We start from the raw sequence: 18441 nt of genomic DNA, 5'->3' as shown, positions 1-18441 counted from the left end.
TGGAAAAGCTCATAAAAAATTTCCAAACTCGCTTTGAAGATTTCCCTCTGGCAAAACACGTCTTGCTGTGCATTGAAAATCCATTTCTTGTCAAAAATGTTGCAGAATTCTCAACTGAAGTCACAAAAGTCTTCCCATGGGCCAATGCTGCTTCTCTCCAAACAGAGCTAATTGAGCTCCAAGAAAACATTGCACTGCAGGAATCTCACTGTGACCCTGTCACCTTCTGGACGGAGATGGTTACCGCAGCAGGTGTTCCTCAGCTGCAGAAGATGGCCCTTCAGATTCTCACAATGTTTCCCTCAACGTACTGCTGTGAATCTGCCTTTTCAACCATGAACATGGTGAAAAACGCTTACCGCAGCAAACTCACCAATGAACACTTACATCAGTGCCTCCGCCTGGCCCTAACACCTTTTATGCCCAAGTTTAAACAACTGGTGGCACAAAGAAGGTGTCACCTTTCACACTAAAAGTTCTACCATGTCATTTTTTTTGTGAATAGTTCAAAAGTTTTGGGGAATGCCTTTTTTGTTGTTGGAGTTTTGTATTTGGAATTTGACGGTCACTTTTGTGGACCTCAGACTGAATGGAAAATTGGTAAGTGGACCTTTGAAATTTATATTTGAGTACCCCTGTCCTAGGGTGTGCATTTGTGGCTTGTAACTTTTCAGAGCTGTGCTTCCACTTGCGAATTCATATGAGATGGTAGAAAAGTTTTTTTATTTTTTTATTTAAATAATTAAATACAACTATTAAAATAATTAAAATAAACTTAAAATAAAGGGAATATTGCTACGTTTTTGCTGACTAATCTATTTTTTATTTATTTTTATTTTTTTATGTTGTTTTCAAGGAAACTTCCACCAAGATGTCAATGGTGACTGAGCAAACCCTACCAGCCACACCAAGGCTCATCATGCTTGGTTAACTTAAAATATATAGTAAACAACCTCTATGCTTCTTTGCAGTTTTCATGGTGACTTTTCATTTTTCAGGAGATAAACTTCAAACCTCATCTAAGTGGATAGTCAGCATTGAGGGGAAAGTGACACATTGCATTGAAGAGAAGCTGGATTTTGCTGCAGCACTCTCTGTCCTTTTTGGTTGCTTATATTTTTTTTAAATATTGAGTACCATGAGTCAGCCAGTGCCACACTTGAGCTTATTCAAAAGTAAGTGTTAAAAATCATTATGTCCAATCATGGTTTTATTTAAGGAATATATTTTTTGCCAATATGTATTTGTTGTTGTACTTGGTTCTCATAATACAGGTATATATATATATATATATATATATATATATATATATATATATATATATATATATATATATATATATATATTAGTGCTGTCAATCGATTAAAAAAAATTAACTAATTAATCGCACAATTTTTTAAAATTAATCACAATTAATCGCGATTAATCGCAATTAAAAGACTGAAACTTTTTGGATATGTAAATGTAAAATGTAAATAATTAATGTAAACTCAAGACAAAGAAACTATTTAAATTCAAAATATGATTGTTTATTGGAATTTTTGTTTAACTTGTAACACAGATTTTCTCATGTAAACAACATACCTGCAATAAACCATCAATATTCTCCAAATTAACTGTTGGCTTGAAAGCCATATTTATTACAGAAATAAAAACACAGGCATGTAAGTACCATTTGAATTTCAAAACAATCAATGCCTATAAAAAACAAAAATGATTTCCATGTTGAATTCTAAGTGGACTGCAAAAAAATTCCAAAGTATAGTCATTGCCAGTGCTTTAAGTGGGCCGGTATGCACTGGTACTCAGTACCGCCACTTCCAAATATTGCTCTTGAGCGTACAGCCACCTCTCCGTGCGCCCAGAACGTGCTTGTAGCGTACCGGTACGCTCATTTGGACATCTGTTTTAATAAAGGTTTTAATCTTTTACCTGCACTGCCGATTTTCAGAGCGCCCTTCACAATGCAAGCTTCCTAATTCATCCCACCCAGAGCAGAAACTACATTACCCATTCACCCTTAAGTTATACAAGTGAATAGCGCGTGTGTCGCTTTTCCCACTGTTAAGTGTCAACTCAACGTGGCCGGAGAAGGTGTGTGAAACTCGTTGTGAGTTATACTAAAGCAAAATCTTGAGTATTTATTGTCTGATAAACATTAAAAACTGTCTGCGGAGGTTGAGTCGTCCTGCAGCCCCCGCTGGCTGCTCATTGGCTGCAGCATCTTTTTTCTAAGTTCTAAAAAAATGCCGTAGACGGCAAGGCACAAATTTAGATTTTTGTTTTAAAGCTTGATGAAGAGAGAGAGCGCAAGTTGCTGCAGCTGCGAGGAGGACAGTGATGCACGTGTACAGGAGTGATTGACAGTTCGCGGCACTGTGTACAAAAAATACTCCGCTACACAATTATTTCGTTATTTCGTTTAAGCTTATTAACGTTAGCGTTACAGAAAGGTCTGATTTACGCACTGTTACAGTCATTGTTTTGGTTTTTTTTTTAAACAATGACATTTGAGTTCATGATTTTAATGTTGCTGTTTCTTGTGGCAGACTGAATGAAGAGTAATGTTTCTTGTGGCAGACTGAAGAGTAATCCGGCAGAGTTTTATACTGAAACTTTCCGTCTAAAAGTCCTTCCTTGGTCTTATCCATATTTCTTTGCACGTTGAACACACATAGGCCACAACTGGAAATAAAAAAAACTGCAACCGCGTTAATTGCGTTATTTTTTTTTAACGCGTTAAATATTTCAAATTAATCGAATGCGTTAACGCGCTAATTTTGACAGCACTAATATATATATATATATATATATATATATATATATATATATATATATATTCTTTTTCTTTTTCAGCGGCAAATCTGGGTCTACAGTTCAAAAAACTGTAAAAAAGGTTCAAAATGTGAATCCACATGTCCATAAATTTTTGCAGAGCCTTACTGAATATGAATAGAAAAAAGTTAGCAAAAGCAGTATTTCTTAAGACTTTCATTATAAAGACATAAACTGGTAATTTAATTTTTGTTGAATTATTACAGATTTGGAACAACATTTGGGTCAATGGTGAATGAGTATTATATTTTGTCACTCCATATTTTGTGTGTGTGTGTGTAATATTGTAAAGGAAGAAAACATTATTTCTATTCTCTTATAATTTTATTGTAAATATTGATTCATTCATTTGCTTTTATTGAAAATATACTTGATTAATTAAGTTACTAAAATACACTGGCGTTGTTGTTTATTTATTTTACTTTTGTTATTATATAGTTAAAGAAATAAGAAAACTTGTAGTTTGTTTATAATTTTTTACTGATGTTGTAAGATGTTATTTAGTCAATTCTATAGATAATGTGGTTGTTTTTGTGGTTTTTTTTTTTTTCATTTTAGTATATGTTCTGATTTGTTTAATTTTGTGATATATTTCATGTTATGTATTTGTTTTTCCCAAATAATAAAATATATTTGTATGAATATTTTATATGCAATCTCTTTAAAAAAAAAAAAAAAAAATGAAAATATTAAAAAAAAAAAAATTGTCATTCTGGTGTTACACAAATATTATATACAGTAAATTTATATGCAGTATTATAATGAGTGGTTTCGTGTATAACAGTAAATAACTGCCAACACTCCAGCCAGTTATTCACTGTAATTCTTTATTTACAGTATATAACTGGCAACACTGTTGCCAGTTAGTCACCGTAATGGTTCAGTTACAGTAAAATACTAGCAACACTGTTGCCAGTTAGTTACTGTTAAGGATTCATTACAGCAACTAGCTGGCAACAGTGTTGCCAGTATTTTACTGTAAAAAAACCTGGTAAGGTCTAACAGTGTAGTACACTGTGAATGAATGATGATACGGTCAATGTAACTCACAGCTGCTCGCACGTGTTCTGAGCTGCACCAAGCCCAACATTACATCAGTTAACCTTTATCAGCCTTAATCGATCAATCTCTTATCGACAATTATTTGAAAGCATGTTTTTATTCAAATTTCATTAATCAAAAACAAGAAAATTTTACCATTGATTATTTATTAGTTGAATAACTTATATTTATCATGAATAATTAAACAAAATAACAAATTAGCTAGTTACTGTAAATTCACTGTCATGACTGGATTCTGGGCTTCACTCCGCATCACAGAAATCATAATGCATTAACCTTAAATTATAAATGGGACATAGCTGTATCTGCAAGGGATGATGAAGTTCTGAATAAGTAAACATGTTCGATGCGTTTGCTCATTTTGCAGCCGCTTTCCGACCACAGTTTTTGCAAACTGTGTCTACCTTCAAAGACAAATAAGCATTCGTCTTTTCTATACAAAAAGTATTCCCATAGGCCTACTAGTGCCAATTTTAAGTCATAGTTTGAGGTGGGATCGAGATTAGAGATAAGGCCTCTGTCCCTGATGTTGCCTGTACGTGCTGTATGTGTGGGTGAAGCAAGAGAACAGTTAAAAGGCCGTTCACATATCGCGTCCTTTGCGCGCTCAAGTTCGTTATTTCAAATGTAGCAAATGTGCTCGTTTTTTCCAGGCGCCTCTGCACCGCATGGAGTTAAAAACATCTCAACTTTTCATAATGCCACGAGCGCACTGCAGGTCATGATCCTCACCTTTCCCGTAACAACATTGAAAGCTCAGCCAAGATGAAGGAACAGCTGATCATAGCTGTATATGGATTGCCATTTTGAAATAAATTTAGTAGCAGAGCTACTGCAAGCAATTTTTAGTGTTCATTAAATAATAAATAAATAATAAATGAATAAATGATAAATTCATTTATCCATGGCTGAAATTTCCACGTCTTCATGGAGAGAGCGGGTCATTGTTGCTTAGCAACGGCAGACGCCTCAAGAGCGCTAGTGCCAGAAGGCTCTGGGAAAAAATCAGAAAGCAGCTCGTCTAATGTTGAATCAATGTAGATTAAAAATTTCGGCCCTGGTCAGAGTGTATGCGATCGGGGACACCAAATTTATAAAACCATTCCGCTACCAATATTCGTGCAACGTGTGGGAACCGCCAAGGTGTACTCGGTAAAGATATCAGTCATCACCAAAATGTTCTCTATGCCTGAACTAGAAGGCTCAAGCATGGTAAAATCAACGGCCAAGATTTCATTAGGCCTAGATGCTTTTAATCGTTTTAATCTACTCAAAACAACTTCCAAGCGCTCCAAATGTTGGGCCACCGAGGAAGAGAACACTACTATATCATTAAGATATAAGAGCAAAGACTGCTGCTGCTGATCTCCAAACAATCTCTCCATCAGACGTTGGAATGTACTGGGAGCATTGCAAAGCCCATAGGGCATGCGATTCCACTCAAAAAGACCGAAAGGAGTGCAGAAGGCAGTCTTAGCCCTATCTGTCTCGGTGACCGGAACCTGGTTATACCCGCTGGCCAAATCCATAGTGGAAAACCAGCGAGCTCCAGTTAACGCATCTAGGGATTCCTCAATTCGAGGCAAAGGAAACACATCTTTTCGCGTCTTCGCATTCTGCAATAGGGGAAGCGTAGGGACTGCAGCTTTCCCTTATGACCTGAGCATCAAGAAGTTGACTGATGTGGGTCTTCACAACATCATATTCGGAAGGTGATATACTGTATGTCGATACCTCTGCCTAACCTGAGTATCCTCTAGAAGAGGAATATCATGAGAGAGTAAATTGGTACAACCCAAATCGCCATCATTGGCTGAAAACACTAACTGATAATTCTGCAGCAACATCCTCACCTGAACCTGGTCACTTGGTCTCAAAACAGTTAAATCAATGGACTCTATTTGTTCAGGCACAGTGGACCCAGTCTGTGATGACTGTGAGCCAACTGTTGCAGACACCGCTTTAACTTCAGTGACTCCTTGGGGTAAACTAGTCACAAAAACAGCATTCAAGCATTCAAGGTGCCTAAGACTGCACCAGGATAGAGAAGAGCACCTCCAGTCCCCACATTAACCACAGGTATGTAAACAGTACCCCGAAAAACCTGTACTAGGGTTAGGGTTAAACAACACTGTGTTCCCTGAATGATGTTCAGAACATGTGTCCGCTACTATCTGCATCATACCACCTGAAATGTGTTTTGCTTTATGCCCACGTACCCTTACCTTACTCGTTAAGCCAGAAGGTTGAGCCTGCAGTTGACAGTGTTGCAAAGCTTGCATTACAGGACCAGGGGCCCCTGAAACCGCAGGTAAACTAAAGAGGGTCAAACCATGCTGCCCAAAAAGTTCCTGGTAACAACGACTGAGAACATTCAAGGGGATCCTTAATCACTAACACTCCACATCCTAACACTACCTTCCCACACAACTCGATATCCAGCTCCAGGTAGCCAATGTAGGGGATTTCCAGCTCATTTGCAGCCCTAAGCTGCAACCACTGGCAAAACCTCAAACGCTCCTGCCCACAAAGTTTGCAATAAAACAACTTTCCGTTGTAGTAGAAACCATGGTATCTTTACTCCTCCCATACCGACAACAAGATGTGGGCATGAAGACATTAGGTAAGAAGTAGGATCAGAGCTAGACAATTCATTTGAGCCAATGATCTCCCCTACCGATTTGTGGCTCTGCAATTGGGCGGGTACTAGTTTCCCAATGGCTGGCGATCTTGACGGCACCCATCCACAGGCAAAGGAACCATTGGAGGGCCCACAATTGGTGGACGTGAAGCTACTCGTGGGCCCTCGCAATCTCGAGAAAAATGGCCGGGCTGTTGACACCGTCTGCAAATTACTGGGCCATAAAGTGGGGAATGGTCACGCGAACGAAATTCTTGAAACCGAGCAAAATTTTGTGTCAGTTGATTTAACTGTTTCTTTTGGGCTTTTAACATTTCTCTCAACTCACCCATTTCAGACAGGTTGGGAGGGGCAGCTACAACAGAATGCAACTGATTATAATATGCAACTTCTTACTTACCAAATAACAGAACCCCCCCTCAAAGAAGGCACCAACGACAATTGGGAGACTCAAACCAAACGGGCACTGCTGCTTTGCTGCTTTTCTAGAAAAGGGAGGGAAAAACAAAAACACAAAAAAAACAACCCCAAAACAAGTCACAAAAATAACCACCCACGTCTCTGTCTCAAGTATGGGAAAAACCCTGCCAACAACGTCAAATGTGGCATGCAGCGGAATGACTAAAGATCTAGTGTAATGACTACGCCACCTGGGAATGCTCAACCCAGGAAAACCAACCTGAAATAGGCTGCACAGATTTATTCCCCTGATAGGACAAGAGACGTGGATGAATAAATAATTTTTATTAAAGGACACAAATATAATAAAGTTCAAGACAGAGACCATACAATGAAAATATTCAAAATGACACTACAGCGCTAATAGCACACACACACATCACAACATCATTACAAAATAAATACACTTCGAAAGGGTAACACTCAAAAATAAGACAAAAGGACTGAGTGTGGCCAGCAGGGGGGAGGGACTCAATGAGCACCACAACACTCAGTAAGTAACACAAGAAAACCAAAACCATAAAGTTAGCATCAACTTTACACACTGATGCCCATACACACAGAAAATCCACAAGTCAAGCCCCACCCCTTTACTTTTGGACACTCAACCCCTAATGAAATCAAACAATCACAGACATAGAATTAAATACACAGTTCACTGTAGAAACCAAACATCTATACTGTCACATTCGGATCATAATTCCTTTGTTTACGTTTCAGTTCTTCAGGGACAGAATTGTGTGTGTATGTTATGGAATAATTTGTGCTCATAAACTGTGTCTTGTTAAAAAAAACTGCATGGTTTTTCAGCGTACAGTGTCATAAACAGAATAAGACGATCCACCAAAAAAAAAAGTGAAAGCTACACGGAAGATTGTTTATTGAAATTCTGGCGCCCTCTTTCGTGGCGGCTCGTGACGCGCTCTGACACACCTGTCAGCTGATGGAGGCGGAACTTAGTGATCAGCTTTTTAAATTTGTTTTATTTTTCAACAGTTTTTATAAATGTGTGCGTGTGTTTAATGTAGAATGTTCATGTAACTGCATGATTACCAATCTTTTTGAGCGCAAATCTATTACTGTGTAATCACAGCTATCAATGTGTATGCCGTCTATATGAATAGAATGTAATTATTGACTTTATGGCGCATTTATATGATTACCATCTCTATAACTTGCCATCAGCACGTGATAATTGACTATATGAACAGAATTCATTCTAAATGCTGCATTTTTAGCAATCTCAGGATGTTATAAACATAAATAGTTACAAAATTTTTATTTGTATTATTTTTATTACTCGAATTATTACTGTATTTTCTAGTGCTCAAATAAATCACGTATATGATGTCTAGGATTCTGTTTATTGTTTTATAATTGAAAAAAATATTCAGTAGTATATTTAATGACTAAAATAGTTTGTAGAACCCTTCAATACAGTTGGTAAATATTTTTTTATGGGGGGGGGGGCTTGACATAGTATCAGAAAAATGGTTGCAGGAATCACATTTTTCATGGCATTTTCTTCAGATTTGAAATAGAAATTCATGAGACATGTGACTTTCAACCTATTACTTTTCTAGATTGCTTCAGGACTGATTTCTTGTATTTATATATAAAATACATTTAGGGTTGTAACGGTATGAGATTTTCACGGTATGATAATCGTCTCAGAAAATACCACATTATACGGTTTCACGGTATACGGTAGTAAACTATCAAAACTGGGTTTTTTTTCGGGGGGGGGGGCAAATGTTTGAAAGTAGGGATGCAAAATATTAATTAATTCCATAATCGATTGTCGTTAAATTAACAATCAATTTATCTATTAATAGGTCTATTTTGCAGCATTGTGGTTAACGATTACAGTATTTCACAACTGCTAAAACACTAAACCCCATTCTCTGAACCCAATGCTCAGTGGCCTAAACCCATTTGTCAAATCAGTCACTTTGTAGGCAAAACCTTAAACAAGTTCAGGTAGTTAAGACACTGTTTGCAAATCTCATCCACTCTTTTTGCAAAACTCCAAACACATTCTTACTCACTAAAACACATTTTGCACTGTGTTGCAAAATGGTAAATACATGTGGCAAAAGTTCAACACAACTTCAACACAACTGTCATCGTTTACACACAACAACTCAAAGGGCCCTATTTAAACGATCTGAAACGCAAGTGTCAAAGCGCGAAGCGCAAGTAAGTTTGTGGGCGGGTCTCGGCGCTGTTGCTATTTTCCCGGCGGGATAAATGGCTCTTGCGCCCGGCGCAAATCTAAAATGGGTTGGTCTGAAGCAGCTTCATTATTCATAGGTGTGGTTTGGGCGTAACGTGAAATAAACCAATCAGAGCGTCATCCAACATTCCCTTTAAGAGCAGGTGCGCAAGTTCCATTATGGATTGCTATTATTATGGCGTATTTACCAGGCGCACGCCAGGAGCGGTTCACAGCCGAGGAGACTGATGTTCTTGTAAGAGCAGTGAAAGACAGAGAAGTTGTGTTGTATGGGGATGGGAGAAACCCACCCAAAATTGCGTCGGTTAAACAGGCGTGGGAGGAAATAGCCACAATTGTTTCATCGATTTTTTTCCTGGTTCTTGACGGACAAACATATTTGTCATATCAGATGTCCTTACATAGCCTATATGTCTTGCCACTATTGGGCAAACAGGTCTGATCCTTAATTACTACAATTAGCCTGAATAATTTGTAAGCTAGATTTATGCCTATTTTTTCACATCTTCGTGGCACACCACAATGATTTCCGTCATCTCATGTGTTAATATTTTTTTTTAGTGTAACAGTTTATGATTTGCAAAAATAACTGTTGCATCTGTGTAGATTACATGAGCAAAGTGTATGCGCGTTGTGCACGCTATACATTATGGTCAAGCATGCGCCCTTAAAATAGCATAATGAACAACGCGCAACGCGCCACTGACTTTAGACTAGGTTTTTTCTGGTCAGTGGCGCAATTGTTTAATGGAACAGCAAAATAGCACCAGGGATTGTTTGCGCCGGAACACGCCTCCTTTTTTGCGCTGAACCGCCCAGGGAGCGCAAGTTCATTCACTAGTTTAGCGACGTGCTTCGGTGGAGGGAAAAGCGCGCTTTGCGCGGGTGCAAAATAGGAATGACATATGCGTCGGTGTACAAAGTCAATTGCGCTGAGTGCAAGATAGGGCCCAAAATTGTTCACACTTGTTTCTAATGATGTGATCAAATCAGTTGTCTAAAATATAAGCCAGTACAGGTGACCCAGGTACGGTGAGTGTTGATACCACGATGGATGGAAACAATGTGAGAGGAAGAGGAGGAAGAGTTTGTGTAAGAGCTGGTGGACGAGGAGGAAGAGTACACGGACAACTGTGGCCACCATAATCAGGACATTCAGAGAAGAGAACAGATAAATGTATCATTTTTCTAATTTGACATTTGATATAGTACATCAGTTTGTCAATAGAAAGGGGAGTGGGAAAAATAAAAATAAAAGATTTATAATACAATTTACATATGAATGTGATGTCCATTACTATTGTTTCTGTATGTACACATCTGTAAGAGCATTTTCCCTTTTGTAGAATTGCAAGACTACCAAATGAGGGTGGAAGGATATGGAATTATTCTTGTGCCAATAAAAATGAACGTACCTTTTCAAGAACATCCAGGAGGTAATCCAAATCTATAGCTTCATTCCGACAAATCAAGTTAAACTTGGTTAGCATACGATGTAAGATATCTTCTTGCACTTGTTCCTGCAGGTATAAACAATGCCTGGTTAGCTTACATATCAAGGTAACTATAATGCCATGCTGATGTTGCCAAGTTTAGCAGGGTAACGTTAGACATATAAAATCTAATAAAATCCCTTGCGTATTAAAAAACAGCTAGAAAGTTAACCAAGTTCGTTATATTATGCATTCTATAGAATAACATGAATGGATGTAACCCTACCTGGAGAAGTGACATTTCTCTTTGTCCCTAAAAAGTAATATAAAAAGAAAGTAAGATTTTATTTTTGTATGGACAATCACAAAGATAGAATAATTTACTTAACGGTTAACAACACTGTTATTAAATACAAAAGAAGATGATTTAGATGATTCAAGAAAATATACTTTAAGAAGTAAGTTACCAGGACTGCGTTTCACAAAAGCACGGTAACAATTAAACATAACTTACAACCAGCCATCAATGTGTTTTACAATCGCTACCTCGCAATGCTTCAGAAACGCAGCCCAGATAATTAATGAACGACCTAACGTTAAATAAAGACATAACTTGGATAGAGAGCAGAAAAACTTGTTTCTAGATTTGTCTACTGATTTGATATTAAACTTACCTCAGGCTGCCTCGAATGCCCTACGGTTGAGGATGTTGATGACGCTCCTGCTTACTCATCTCGGTTTTATAAATATTGTTGATGTGCTTTAATATAGTGTTTTACTCTACTGTTGTTAGACTGTCACACAGAACCCAAAATTCACGCTGCTGAAGTCTCTCCTTCCGGTTCAAGGAGCCGTCAATCTAAATCTCACTAGCCAATGAGAGCAAACCGCTGTTAAGCCCGCCCACACGGTAGGTTTGTGTCAGAATTGCGAACCAAAACTTCAGAAGCGTAAACGAAGTTCAGATCAGCGAAAGAAATATGAGAAATAGTTAGCAAAACATGCAGTGTATTAAAAACAAAGTCAATAAATTTGCCAGCGAGTTATTCTTTTTCAGTTTCAAAGATATTTTATTCAGTTTCAATTTATATTTCCATTAGTTTCTTGAAAAGGTACGTTCATTTTTATTGGCACAAGAATAGCTCCATAGAAGGACTCCTTCGTTCTCCCAACAGCAAGAGGCTTTCATTGTTCATATGGTCCATCAAAACAATGTCATCCTACTGCGTAAAATACAGCAAAGACTTGTAGAAGACAATGTAAACTTTGAAGCTATCTACAGTGTCAGCCTTTCTACCATTTCCCATGGCTCTCCACCATCGGGATGCTGAGGCAGAATGAGTCTCTCATTGACTTTGATTTTGCAGTTGCACAATGTTTTGTGTAATACACTTTGGATTTAGAGTTGTCTCTGTTCTTTGAGCTGAAATTTCCACGTCTTCATGGAGAGCGGGTCATTGTTGCTTAGCCACGGCAGACGCCTCAAGAGCGCTAGTGCCAGAAGGCTTTGGGAAAAAATCAGAAAGCAGCTCCTCTAATGTTTTCCACATGTTTTAGGCGTGATATGTGAACGGCCCCTTCGGTGGAACGTTGTTGCCTAGGCGCAGGTGAGATTCTGTGTTTGTTATTTTCTCTCAATACCGTAGATAAGTAAATGCACATGGTATGATAATCGTTAATATTTATATTGTGGTATATCGTCATACCGGTATATCGTTACAACCCTAGGTACATTTTTTAATTTTCAATCTTTTTGAGCATTATCAACTCTGGATGATGAAAAGTAAAGCCCAGAGGGTCTTCTTTCCAAACAAACCAACATTACGTGTGTACCACACTGAAGCAAGGAACTGTTGCAATTTTAAGTTAGGTAGGACACATTCAGCTGTGAGTCCCATAATGACCATGACAATTTATTTATCTAGCACAATTAATTACAACTTCTGTCGATCAATGTGCTTTCCATTAGGTCATTAAAAACAGAAGAAGAAAAAAACACAACAAACAGAAAAAAATTATTTCAATTAAAAAATTATAAAATTAATGTCTTTAGCCTGGACTTAAAAATATTAAGTGAAGAGGCTTGTCTAATGGACAGTGCCTGGGGTCAGCAATACAGAAAGCACTAACTCCCCGGCACTTAAGCCTCGACTTAGGGGTAGACCGAAGGGATCGAGTGGGTTGATACTCGGTCAGTAACTCACTGAGATAAGGGGGAGCCAAACCATTCAGAGGTTTATAAACTAGAACATTTTAAAATCCACTCTTAGACAAACAGGCAACCAATGTAGTGAGCATAAAACAAGAGAAATATGCTCCCTCCTTTTGACGCCACACAAAAGTTTTGAAAATCTTTAAAAGCAAGAAAAGGTTTAGCTTTAGAAAGCAGACGCAGCTGAAAAAAGCAAGCTTTAACAACTGAATTTATTTGTCAGTCAAACTTTAAGCCATCACCAAAAATGAAACCAAGGTTTTTTTTTACTGATGATTTCAAACACAGAGACATCCCTCCCAAATCCAGTTTTGGTGAATTTGAGAGTTCAGATGGAAAAAAAAAAAACCTATAATTTTAAAAAAATTGAAGGAAAGCCAAGACTTTACATCTGCCAAATATTCCATAAAAGACTCAAGACGCACAGAATTTCGTTTGACAGGCAAGCAAACCTGAGTGTCATCCGCTTAACAGTGAAATGATAAACCATGTTTTCTAAAAATCGAGCCAAGAGAGAGCATACAAGGAGCAAAAAGCGAAGGAGAAAAAAAACTAAATAGAACCCTGAGGAACCCCACAGGGCAAAAATACATTACTCGAGTAATGTTCACCCATCTTGACTGAAAAACTCCTCTTTGCAAAACATGATTAAAACCAATCTAGAGCGACACCTCTTAAACCAACACAATGTTCTAAACACTCAATGAGAACAACATGATCGACTGTATCAAAAGTGGGCGTCAAATCTAAGAGCACAAGGACTGCAAAATTACCCAAATCACATATTAAAATACAATTAAGAACCTTCAAAAGTGCAGTCTTGGTAGACTGGCATTTATGAAAACCTAGCTGTCAAAACACATTTTCCCCCCAGAATCTTAGAGATAAAAGGCCGATTAGAAATGGGCCTAAAGTTTGTTAAAACTGATGAGTCCAGATTCTGTTTTTAAGCAGTGGATAAACCACTGCATGCTTTAAACAGTCAGGCATAATGCCAGATTATAAAAACTGTTATTAATGATAATCAAAAGATACAGAGAAATGTCAATAAAAACTTGCTTAAAAAAAAGGAGGAAGAATATCCAAGGACGAGCCAGAGGGCTTAAGATGCTCAACTATTTCCAGCAAATCTGGAAGAGAGACTAGACTGACTTAAATAAATGTATTGGCGATGGAGGATTAAAAAAATGAGGGAGTTATCCCCAGCTGGAAATCCCTAATTTTACTATCAAAAAATAATACAAATTCTTCACATGAAGGAGAAGAATCCCCAGAAAAACGACGATGGGTTGAGAGTAGCATAAATAATTTTAAAAACTGACTTTGGTCTAGAACAATTCTTGTTAATTATATCTCATAAATGTCAACATTTGGCTTTTTTCACTCCTTTCTGATATTTAAAGAGAGTCCTTTAAAATCTCAAAGTAAACATGAAGCCTTCAAACAATAATCAAGAGCACAGATTCTTTCATTGTATCTTTAATGATGGGTCATAAGCTGGATCAATTATTAAAGCAAATAATAACAGAAACAGAAAAATTTTACACAATCCAACAAGAAACAATGAAAAACAAGGGCCAAATATCTAAATGGTAACAGATTAACAGGGAACTAAAAACAAACTAAAAGTCCACAAACAAAATGAGCACAAGGAACAGATGTATAATCATGACACTATGTCAGAATTACTGCAAAGTCAGTTATGTGCCTGAGCTGTGGATTGAAATATTTGCTCTCTGGTGCTCCAAAACAGATGTATAAATGATCACCGCCTTACATGATGGCTAGTTAAATAACACTGCATTCCTGTGGTGTCAGAATAATCATAAAAATAATTTACAGACTGAGAAAATTCACATGAAAGCCAGAAAACTGATAATACAAATCCAACACATCGTACTCTGAGGGCAGCAGGTGGCCTTACGCGATCTAGCTACAGTAAAATCATAAAAAAGGCTCAATACATGAATTAGCTTGCTTGAATTAAAATGCTTAAAGCTAAACTTCTCTTATAATGACCTGCAATGAGATACGTTTCTATATCTGTTGTCCGACAAAAGAGAAACACTACAACATGTTTATTTTTCCTCCACAACATCATCCAAATAATATGCTTTTATGATCTGATGTGGCTTCTTGTCAAAGAGTGAGACAAAAATTTTATACTTTAATAAAGAATATGATAATTGGCAATGGATTATTAATAGACTTAATCATGTAAAAACTAGGGATGTCTTAAAGAACACAGAATAACCATATACCATTTTAAAAGTATCGATTTGACACCAGTATCGTAAAAACGATTTTTACTATTTTTATTCCAAGTAGAGCTGTGCTCAAAATTATTCATAAATATGACCAAAGAAGGCTGTGAAAATGAATCTGTATCATTAATCCTCTTTATCTTTTATTTAAAATATTTAACCTTTCTTTGGAGAATAAGAATTTAAAATAGAAATATAAAATAAAATAAATATTTTTCTCTAATACACATTGACCACAATTAATCATACCCTTTATTCAATACTGTTTGGAACCTCCTTTTCCCAAGATTACAGCTCTGAGTTTTCTCTTGTAATGCCTGAAGAGATTGGAGAACGATCAGAGATCATTCTTACATCCAGAACCTCTCCAGATCCTTCAGATTCCCAGCTCCTTCATGATGGTGCTACTTCTCTTCAGTTCACCACACTCAGTTTCTAAAGGGCTCAGCTCAGGGCAGAAGCAGATTTCTAGCATGGACAGTCAGTTTTGAATTTTTTATCTGTTGTTATTTGACAGAATCCACTATGCTGTCAGGAATTTGGCCTTTGTGTTTCTCATATTTATATTCCTTTGAAACAGGAAGTCATGGCTGTCAAGCTTCTAGTCACCTGGTGTGATTAAAAAAAAGTAATAATAATGCTGATATGAATGGAAATATATTCCAGAGATATTTTAATAATAAGAATTTCTAGGATTACCAATAATTGTGTGCATTGTGTATTAGAGAAAAAAATATTTCAGAATGTGATTTTCCCCCACTTTCATTTTTTTTTCTTTTACTTCAATTAAAGGTTAGATTTTTTCTTTTTTGAATGAAAGATCAAATGGATAAACAATGCAGACAAATTTTCAGGGATGTTTTCTATCGTATTTTCCAAGGGTATGAATAATTTTGAGCTGTATATGGAATGGCACAATGTCTCCTTCCAATCTAAATGAGAGTATCTGCAATATTTGAAACTATATAAAAGGAGACAGTCAGGTGTGGATACAGGAGATCATAATTGGGGTGGGGGAAGCATGTAAAGACGTGAACAAATAAAAGACCTGGCTATGAAGCTGCCATAATCTGATAGAGCACATGTTCAGATTTGGTGTGAACATAGTCTTAATTCCAAACAGATAAAGCTACCTGTTTTCTGGTGCTATTTTAAATTGCAGGACCACTTCTTACATTTCACTGCTGGTCATATGCTCTCCATATAACCATGTATGTGACAAATAAAGATCTTGAACTTCTTAGGTGTTTCTACCAGGTGTGATGTCAAATGAAATGTAATACATGGATCACAGTTAATGGGAATTCCTCCAGAATATGCCAGTGATTTTTAAAATATCCTCTTCTGGTAAACCTAGTCAAAGTCACACTTTATTTCCAGAATGATCTTGAATAGCATTTCAGGACCACAGAAACACGTGAAAGTCCTCTCTCCAGTGAAAACTATGCTAATCTTCAGGTTTCCTTTGACTGCGAAACACTGCACAATGAGGACATAAAATAGTTCTCCCCTGAGTGAAGTCTCATGTGGGTTTCTTCACATGATTCCACACCTATTTCATGAATCTTATGATTCTCTATTTGTGAGAAGCAGGCTTCTCTTGATTGTGTTGTTTTCTCATGTGAGCGTAGAGGCTAACTTTATGACTGAAACTGTTTCCACACTGAGAACATTTACAGCCTTTCTCTGCTGAATGAGTCTTCATGTGGTAATTAAGGCTCGTCTTACGAATGAAACGCCTGCCACACTGATCACATTTGAAGGGTTTCTTTCCAGTGTGCATGATCTTATGACACTTAAGGGTAAATCCCGTTGCGAGATTCTTTCCACAACGATCACATGTGTACAGCTTCTTTCCCGTGTGAATTCTCATGTGGTAACTAAGGGTGTATGTATGTGTGAAACTCTTCCCACAATACTTGCAAGAGAAAGGCTGCTCTCTAGTGTGAACTCTCATGTGGCCTTTAAGGTTTTTTTTCCCAGGGAAACACTTTCCACACTGTTCGCATGTATAAGGCTTCTCTCCAGTGTGAATGCTCATGTGGGAATGAAGGGTGTTTTTCTGTGTGAATCTCTTTCCGCACTGTTTACAGGTGTAAGGCTTCTCTCCTGTGTGAGTTCTCATGTGACCTTGAAGGTGTACTTTTTGAGTGAAACCAGTTCCACACTGTCGACAGATAAACGGCTTTTCTCCCGAGTGAGTTCTCATGTGATTTTTAAGGTGTCCTTTTTGAGTGAAACCATTTCCACACTGTTGGCAGGTGTAAGGCTTCTCTCCCGTGTGAGTTCTCATGTGTCTTTTAAGGGCTCCTTGTTGAGTGAAGCTCTTTCCACACTGTTGGCAGTGATATGGCCTCTCTCCAGTGTGAACTCTAACATGCATTTTAAGCTTCTCATTTTCACCAAAATTCCTCCCACAATGATGGCAGGTAAAACGGCGTTTGGGTTTGGTTTTCTGAGCTCTTTTTTGTATAGAAGTCGTTTTAGTCTGTGTGAGTTTCCCACCAGTTATGGAATCATGGTGTTTTTTACACTGATCTGTCGGTTCCATTTCATTCGGATCTTTATTCTCCTCTTTCAGCACCAGCAGTTCTAAAGTGAAAAATGATAAATACAAGTTAACCACAGTTTAAAGCAACAAAGCCAAAGATGTGAAAACAAACATGAAAGCGTTTAAGGGTGGGAAGAACTAGCAGCAACAAAAGCCGACGGTGTTGTTGCCTCATGTCAGCAGCATCTGGACAAATAAGCTGTGCTTGAACACACAACACACACTGCATACGACTACAAACTGATTGTGTGATCTGCGCCTAGGTCAGAGCTCTTCGGAACACAATTTAAGATACTTTGGATGAAAACCAGGAGGCTTGTGACTGTCCTATAGACTGCCAAGTAAAATATACGGTCAAAGTCCAGAAAATTATGAAAGACATCGTCAGAATATCTCGGTCTCTCCCCACATCACCGTAGCACCATTTTGGGGAATCTGAGCTCAGATGGCATACGCTATACTGTGTCAGCCGCGCTTTGCTGATGCGTTGTTTTATTTTAAACCAAAGCGTAAATATATGTAGAAAACATATCCTTGTGGCCCGGCAGACACAGTATAACATACACTGCATGCGTACTGCTCAGATTCCCCAAAATGTTGCTATGGTGATATGGAGAGGGTCAGAGTAGAGGAATTATTGAATAAAGTCGTTATTTTTGTTTTCTGTGTACAAAAGTATTCTTGTCACTTCATAATGTTCATAACATGAATCATTGATGGCAGATGGACTATTAAGACGACGTCTTAC

At 37.5% G+C, this 18441-nt stretch overlaps 1 protein-coding gene and 1 long non-coding RNA gene across 2 annotated transcripts; both read right to left on the bottom strand.

Annotated features, from left to right (window-relative positions):
- Positions 1-4803: 4803 nt before the first annotated feature.
- Positions 4804-13220, bottom strand: LOC113073278 (uncharacterized). The gene is made up of 4 exons (XR_003280472.1): positions 11341-13220; positions 10953-10979; positions 10649-10753; positions 4804-7023 (listed from the first exon to the last, which is right to left on the bottom strand). It is a non-coding gene; the product is annotated as an uncharacterized LOC113073278 (long non-coding RNA).
- A 3498-nt stretch (positions 13221-16718) lies between these two features.
- LOC113073275 (gastrula zinc finger protein XlCGF57.1-like) lies at positions 16719-17525 on the bottom strand. The gene is made up of 2 exons (XM_026246164.1): positions 17134-17525; positions 16719-17022 (listed from the first exon to the last, which is right to left on the bottom strand). Exons 1-2 carry the CDS (start codon positions 17523-17525, stop codon positions 16719-16721), a joined length of 696 nt encoding a protein of 231 aa, XP_026101949.1.
- Positions 17526-18441: the final 916 nt, after the last annotated feature.

The sequence above is a fragment of the Carassius auratus genome, unplaced genomic scaffold (genome assembly GCF_003368295.1).
Source record: "Carassius auratus strain Wakin unplaced genomic scaffold, ASM336829v1 scaf_tig00011739, whole genome shotgun sequence".
Classification (NCBI taxonomy): domain Eukaryota; kingdom Metazoa; phylum Chordata; class Actinopteri; order Cypriniformes; family Cyprinidae; genus Carassius; species Carassius auratus.
This window is presented reverse-complemented; position numbering and strand designations above follow the sequence as displayed.

Coding starts and splice junctions, on each gene's coding strand:
- LOC113073275 (XM_026246164.1), bottom strand. CDS start 17,525: ATGCATGTTAGAGTTCACACTGGAGAGAGGCCATATCACTGCCAACAG. Junction 17,023..17,133: donor ACATGCGAACAGTGTGGAAA/GTGTTTCCCTGG, acceptor ATACACCCTTAG/TTACCACATGAGAATTCACA.